This window comes from Rattus norvegicus, chromosome 1 (assembly GCF_021556685.1).
Source record: "Rattus norvegicus strain SHRSP/BbbUtx chromosome 1, alternate assembly SHRSP_T2T, whole genome shotgun sequence".
NCBI lineage: Eukaryota > Metazoa > Chordata > Mammalia > Rodentia > Muridae > Rattus > Rattus norvegicus.
The window spans coordinates 99,612,501-99,620,383 of NC_141534.1; the positions used below are offsets into that span (position 1 = coordinate 99,612,501).

Consider the following 7,883-nt stretch of genomic DNA (forward strand, 5'->3'; position numbering starts at 1 on the left):
GACACCATGATCAATGCAGGTTTTATAAGGACAACATTTAACTGGGGCTGGCTTACAGGTTCAGAGGTTCAGTCCATTATCAGCAAGGTGGGAGCCTGGCAGCATCCAGGCAGGCATGGTGCAGGGGGAGCTGTGTTCTTCACCCAAAGGAAGCCTGGTACAGACTGAGCATCCCCAGGCAGCTAGGAGGAGGGTCTCCAAGCCCACCCCACAGTGACACACTTCTTCCAACAAGGCCACACCTTCTAACAGTGTCACTCCCTGGGCCAAGCATATGCAAACCGTCACACTGGGAATCCCTTAAGACTGGAGTTTGCCTTTTTGGTTCGTTGGTCTTGTAGACCAAGGTCTCACTGTGTCACAGTGGCTGGTTTGGAACTCAGAGACCGTCCTGCCTCTGCCTCCCAAGTGCTGGGAATAAAGGTGTGTGCTACCTCACCTAGCTGCAACTGGAGTTCTCAGCCATGGTAGTTTTGTTGTTACAGAGAATGGCTGATGTATCCAGCCAGCCACCAAGCTGTTTCCGGAACATGTCAGGTTGTCATTGATCTTTCTGTCCTGCTTTCCATAAAAAAAGTCACCTTTCATTAAAAACAACTTCCTAGAAAATTCTGACTCCACCCTCTTCTAACTCCTTCCAAGTTCTGAACCCCTACACGAAGGGAGTGCAAACTCAAGCTCCCCAAAGAAGGCTCATCTGTGTGGATGGCTGCAGGCCCTCGGCCAAATCATCCCGAGTCATCTTTAGTCTCAGCATCCATTTGTCCCCAGCCTCTCTATTGACCCAGGACATCCGTCTAGTGGGTGAAACTTCTGGCGTGTACTCACTTAGCTAACGACTAGCTTCTCCCAGATTCCAAATGAAGGTCATCAGACATCGAGTAAGACCCATGGCAGAGCCCCCCACTGTGCTGTGCTCCACTTCCCGGTTTGCTTTCTCCTGCCGAGATGAACACCGTGACTAAAGCAACTTGGGGAGGCAACGGTTTATTGGCTTTGTACTCCCAGTCCCTCATGAAGGGAAGTCAGGCAGAAACTCAAGGAAGGAATGAAAGCCAAGGCCACGGAGGGGTGCTGCTTAATGGCTTGCTCAGCCTGCCCAGAGATGGTGCTGCCCGCAGTGGACAGAAACCTCCCACGTCAGTCATTAACCAATTACAGTGCAGTCTGATGGAGGCATTTTCTCAAGGGAGGTTTCTTCTTCCCAGAAGAACTTGAGCTTGCTTCAAGTTGTCAAAAAACTAACTAGCACTCCCACACACTTGGCGTCCTCACCAACGTGTGTGAATACATGTTATTGATTCGTGATTCTTCTGGTCTGTGACACAGACGTTCCTGTGACCTCTTCCACAGCAGCACGTGCCACTCAGGGCCACACGAGCCATACCACGGCCATGCTTTTTCCCTTCCCTTACACGTTCCTTATTATACTCACAGAGCTCTGCCTCATGCACCGCCTGCCTGATTCGGACTTGCTGACTTCACTCCTCATGCACCGCCTGCCCGATTCTGGACTTGCTGACTTCACTCCCACTTTGGATCTGCTTTCCTGTGATCCACTCTGCTCCTCCTCTTTACCATGAAGATCCTGTTTCCAAGTCTCACCCCTGAGGGCTCAGCTTTATCCAGACTCTAAGGAGGCCCCCAGTCACTCCTCCTCTGCTTTGATTTTTCTTTCTGCTCCTGTCCCCTCAAAGTTAAGTTCCGTGTCTCCTCCGATGCTGGATTCCCGGGCAGGAAGATAATGGCTTACTGAGTATCCTAATCGGATATTCAGGTCCCAGGGAATCCGCTGAACAGGATTAACTCAGCAGTGAGGCTCCGGCTGTATTCTGCCCCCCTCAATCCATTCTCCACAGCCTGAGACACCGCCCCGTCCCTTTTCTCTCGGGAGCATGGGCACTCCACCGCCAGCTGTTTCCACTCGCAGCCTACACTGTACACATCTGTTCTCCAGCCGCCACACCCAAGCCTCTCTCGCCTCCTGGCCTGGGCACGTGTTCAGGATGAGTGCCACTGTCTGGAGCCTTGCCTGTATTCTTCCCGAGCATCATCACATGGAGGTAGGGTCCTATCTTACCTGTTCATACTGCTGCCTCGAGGCATGGTGCCTGCTTAACACTGTAGGTGTCTAGCACACATTTACACCACTTGGTATGCTAGACAATCTCAAGCCCTGGTTACTCCTTCCCTGTTCTCCATAGAATTTAGTTCCACGTGATCCGCAAAACAGGTGCTCAACCCAGATTGGTTTAAAAGCAGCACAATGACTACTCTGACCCAGGGAAAAGTCAAGGGTGCCCAAGCATCTTGATGGAGTACAGCTTTTTAAGGATTAGAGCAAGGCCACCCATAAACCCGAAAGAGCTTGATTCAATAGTAATTAATTCCGTGATTTCTTTCAACACGTCTTCCTACCACACAGCTACTAGCGTTTAACTTTGGCTACATAGTACCATAGAAGTATTTTAATCTTTATTCGAAATAAAGATATCAATGTTCCTAAGGAAGCATTGTTCTGGGGCTGGAGAGAAGGCTCAGCAGGTAAATGTGCTTGCTGCTCTGCTGGAGGACCAGGGTTCAGTTCCCAGCACCCAGCCACCAGCTCCAGTTCCAGGGGATCGGATGCTCTTCGCTGGCCTCTCCCAGGTCCCAGCTAGGTGCACACCATATTTAAATAATAAGATAAACTTTAAGGAAAACAGCACGGCAGGCTTGGCTCAAAACCCCTGGCAAAGTGCACGTTTCCTTCTGTGAACTCACAGGCCTTGCCCTGAGACCACGCCAGTAAGTTCTAGAAATTCTGAGAAAGACAGAAAACAAAATGATGTTTCGAGAGTCAGCCCAGCTCCCTCCCCCGACAAAGCAATGACGACTTTTCCACTCAACGCCATCTGCACAGTAATAGCAAGGTCTGAAGCTCCTGATGGGAAGGCAGGCTCCAATAATGTCTGCTGAGAAGCAGGGCTCACAACCACTATACCAGTTTCAGAACCAACGTTTCCATAAATACTGAGATCCAAAAGAACTACAGTACAACTAAACTGATTAGGAAGGACAAAAGTCAATTTTCTTTCTCCCTTTCCCTTTCTTCTTTCTGCTTGTGTACAGGGTGACAGGGGATACACAGGGACATGGATCTGTATGTGCAAATGAGTGGAGGCCACAGGTCAACCTGACGTCATCCCTCAGAAGCTGTCCATCATGAGCTTTATAAGGCGGAGTCTCTCGCTGCGGCCTGCGATTGTAAGAATTCATTACTATGTCTGGCTTTTTACATGGGTGCTAGAGATCTGAACTCAAGTCTTCACTTTGTTTTTTTATTTTTTTTCACCAGGGTCTTACTATGTAGCCCAGGCTAGCCTCAAATTCCCAACCCTCCTGCCTCTGTCTCTCTAGTGTGGGAGGGGTGGTGTGCTGGTGTGATGGGGGATGCAGACACCATCATAGCCAGACAGAAACTCATTTGATTAGACAAATTCTGGTGCTCTTTTTAAATGATGAACACTCAAGTCTTTAGAGTCAAATTCTTTCAAGATCCTGGATTCTTTTTTCTTTGAGAGGACAAGGTCTCATGTAACCCAGGCAGGCCTGTGAATGTCTGCCCTTCCTATTTCCACCTCCTGAGTCCCGGGATTACAGACACGTGCTACCATGCCAGGATAAGAGACTGGGTTGGATTCTCATGGTTCAACTGTGTGGTCTCGGTCATTCACCTACATGGGCAGCTACTGGGGATCATAGAATGGCCCGAGGTGTCCCATACCTTTATATTGGAAAACCACAAATCGTTCTCATGTAGGGTGGCCAGGTACACGGATGTTAGAAGTCCAATGCAAAGGGCCACGGTTCCGCCAACTGCAGATGACAGGATCTTCCAGAACCTTCCAGAGGCACAACCTTTTAGCAAAGAAAAACACATAAAACACGAAACTTAGAACTAGGAGACAGCTCTACCGTTCACATCACTGGCTGTTCCTGCAGCGACCAGGGTTGGGTTCCCAGCACTCACGTTAGGCAGCTCACAACCACATGTAACTCCAGGGGTAGGGGAACTGATGCCTTCTGTCCTGTGCTCATTTGTACAACCTACACACCAATACGCACGGATGCATAATTAAAATAAAAATAAACTACAGAAGCAATACAGCACAAACCAAAGGCCGTACAAACTAGGGAAAATACAAAGGCAGGAGATTTGAGGATGAGCAGAACGGGTGAACATTCTAGGGAGGAACAGATTAAGGACATGAACTGTCCATGAGCAAAAGGAAACATGGCCAATAACTGCAGCAGATAGACGGAAAACTATTAAAATCCACTCAAATCCCCTAGCAATGACAAAAGAATGAGCTGTGCTTTAAAAATTCTTGGCAAATATGAAATGTAAAGTGGAATGAGCTGGGGGTGTGGCTTAGTGGTAGGGCACCTGCCTGGCATGACCCGAGACACAAGAGGGATAGATGTAAATGGAGCTTGGAACCGCTCTGGAAACGTGCTGGCTAGTACGTATGTCAACTTGACACAAGCTACACTCAGCTGAGGAGCGGAGAACTTCAACTGAGAGGCTGCCTCCCTAAGATGGGCTGCAGGCGAGGCCGTAGTGGATTTTCCTAATCAGTGACTGACTGTGGGCTGGGCAAACTGTAGTCTTCAGTGCTACAAGAAAGCAGGCTGAGCGAGCTGTGGGGAACAAATCAGTAAGCAGCACCCTCCACGGCCTCCGCACCGGCTCCTTCCTCCTAGTTCTGGCTCCGCTTGAGTTCCTGCCCTAAGTGAGTTCCTGCCCTGACTTAACAGCAATGTAGAAGTAAATGTAAGCTGAATAAACCCTTTCCTCACCAAGCCGCTTTTGGCTCATGGCATTTCATCACAGCAGTGGAAACCCTAATACAGGAATGGATTTAAATAATTAAACATCACGAGGACCAGAGAGATGGCTCAGGAATTAAAAGCATTTATTGCAGTTACAAAGGATCCAGGTTCCAGTCTCAGGACCTAACGCAGTGACTTAAACTGTAGCTCCCGTTCCAGGGAACCTGATGCCCTCTGCTGACCTGCGGGGGGTTCCTTCCTCCTTCTCGACACCAGGCACACCCACAGGCGTGGTGGTCTTATGAAAGGCTCAGGACATGGATCAGGAAGTGCAGCAAGTTCTGGGGTAGCACATGGATCTTGCTTGTTTTATAACGCTGCTTGAGGGACGCCATGTGTGGATGCAACATCCAGACAGCAAGATAAGCACCACTGTCCACTCCCTGGGTGAGCAAGTTGGTAGAAGCGGTTTTTCTTTCGTTTTAAAATTCTCTTTTTCAAGGTTGCTTTTTTTTCTGACATGATTTCATAAGATGAGCAATCTTCAAAGTTGTTTGTTCTTTTTTCATTAAAAAAAAAAAACAACAAAAAAAGAGGGGGCTGGAACGATGGCTCAGCAGCACCTAGTGCTCTTGCTAAGGACCCAGGTTCAGTTCCTGTCACCCGCGTGGTGGCTCATAACCAACTGTAACTCCAGTTCTAGGGAATCCAGTACCCAAGTCTGACCTGAGAGGACACCAGGCATACATGTAGTGCATGTGCAGGCAGAACATCCATACACATAAAAATAAACTCCTCTTTAAAAACAAGAAACAACCCTGGGTTCAGTCCCCAGCTCCGAAAAAAAGAAAAAAGAAAAAAGGAAGAAGAAGAAGAAGAAGGAGGAGGAGGAGGAGGAGGAGGAGGAGGAGGAGGAGGAGGAGGAGGAGGAGGAGGAGGAGAAGAAGAAGAAGAAGAAGAAGAAGAAGAAGAAGAAGAAGAAGAAGAAGAAGAAAACAACAACAACAACAACAACAAACAAAACCAAGAAACAACCTAGGAGCTGCCAAGCTGGCTCAGTGAGTAGGGAGCTTGCTGCCAAGTCTGATGGCCCGAGTTTGGTTTCCTTAACCCACAGGTGGGAAGGGAGAACACTTGCCTGCTAGTGGTCCTCAGACCTTCACACGCATGCACTGTTCAGCCACCACACAAACAAGGCAAATAAATAAATGTAATTTAAAAAAAGACACAGTCTAACAAATTTTCACTGTGCACCATCAGAAACCACTCCAAATTACCTAATATGCCTTGGCTTTCATCAGCTTGGCTGAATGGCCTGGCTTTTCAACCGAGAGTCCTTTTATCTTATTAAACAGCTTTCTCTGCTACCTACCAGCTCTGGCTGCTAAGAATTCATCTGGCTACAAAGGATTAATTATGTCCTAGACAGAAAATGGCTGATGGGTGTGGAGTTTTTCATGCTTGCTAAAAGAAATTTGGCCACATTCAATTACCTAGCAACTGCTCAACATTATATAAACAATTCACCAAGTTCTCTTTTCTCCCCCCCCCCCGCCCCCCTCTTTTCTTTCCCTTGCCTTCTATTCCAACCCACTCCCTAAATTAAGCACAAGAAGTAACATTTCAGGAATTTGACTGAATACAAAATGTTAAATCTCTTTTTCAAAGACTTTAATGAAATGAGAATAAAAGGAGGTAAGGGTACCTGGAAGGTGCAGCACGCACAGGGCACACCAGACAAGGTACCAAGGAAAGAGACAGTTGGCTAGGGCAGGCGAAGCGTCCCTCTAAAGGACCCGATGACACTGCCACTGTAAGTTAATCAACACCGAACTGACCAAGGATTCCTTCTCATCAAAGCTCTTTTACTGATTACAGCTGATAAGCCAATATAATCAAAGTTCAGTCGGAGTTTCTGGGTGCTGGAACAAGTGTCCTTCGTAAGTGGCACCAATTTTTTTTTTTTTTTTGCCCTATTAGATTGTGACATATGTTAATTCTCAGAAGTGAAAGTAATCCAAAATGCTGCTTTAGTTCCAATCACTTACCAGATGGCAATTTCTTTTCCAACTTCACATCTTCTTTTGGTGACGGAAAATCCTCAGAAACTTCAACGGGTTTTGTCTCTTTTCTTTGCCGGATGTACATCATCATGTCAAAGACTCATAGGCATTGTTCTTCCAACCACCCCTACAAACAAATGCCCCAAGGAAAGGTCAGCACCCACTTCATTCAATATACCCTTAAGCTCTACGTGCTTAAATGGTCTGACTTAGCCTACTGTCCACTGCTCAGCAGACCCTCCCATACAAATCATAATCAGGCTTTAAAGACTCAACACGAATGTTGAAGTCAACCACATTTATGAAGCGCCTGTTCTCCAGCAGGCACAGCTAGGAGGCAGGGATACAGGTGAGCCACATGAAGAAGCCCAGCACTTCTTCCAAGAAGCCATCTTGGATGCTCTCCGCCTTGTGATGTTTTCCCTCCCGGATTCCGTAACACTAACCGTGCGATTTGTTGCGTGACACAGTTTTACACTATTTTCTACAGTTCCTACAGAAAGTAGTGGGTCTGAGTCTCCCACAGAACTGACCACGTGGGAGGGATTCCTAGGAAACTTGTGACAGCCAGATTTTGAAGAACTGAAATAGTTTCTGATACCTGAATTTTAGCGCCTGTGCTCTTTGAAAAAAATCGCTGCTAAGCCTTATGCCTGGGTGTCAAAGACAGCGCAGGGTTGTGCCAATCAGGGTGGCTGCTCTCCCTGGGGAGCAACTGTGGGTGTAGCTGCAGGAGCAGTTACCTAGTTTGGAAGCTGTGAGAGGGAGGCGGGGGTGTGGTGGTGGTGAGTAAGCTGGTTTCAGTCCCCCGGGAACATCTTGCCTCGTTCCTCTGACTAATGAATAGCGTTTTACTAATTATCTATTAAAGATCGAGGAGTAGCCAGACGCAATCTTTGCGGCAGCTAATCCAACCTGCACTCGAGGTACCACAAAGTCTGTTTACCTAACGGAAAGGCTCTTGCTCGATACAACAGAGGAAGCCAATACCACACAATGCTTTTG

At 47.6% G+C, this 7,883-nt stretch overlaps 1 protein-coding gene across 3 annotated transcripts in view; it reads right to left on the reverse strand.

The window, feature by feature from the left end:
* Dpy19l3 (dpy-19 like C-mannosyltransferase 3) overlaps positions 1 to 7,883 on the reverse strand; it is a 66,842-nt gene that overhangs the window by 58,186 nt on the left and 773 nt on the right. For all 3 annotated transcript variants that reach the window (NM_001135835.2, XM_087555190.1, XM_087555192.1), the window contains 2 exon segments: positions 3,767 to 3,900; positions 6,864 to 7,005. In NM_001135835.2, the coding sequence (NP_001129307.2) occupies positions 3,767 to 3,900; positions 6,864 to 6,969 (240 nt within the window). In that variant the 5' untranslated portion in view covers positions 6,970 to 7,005.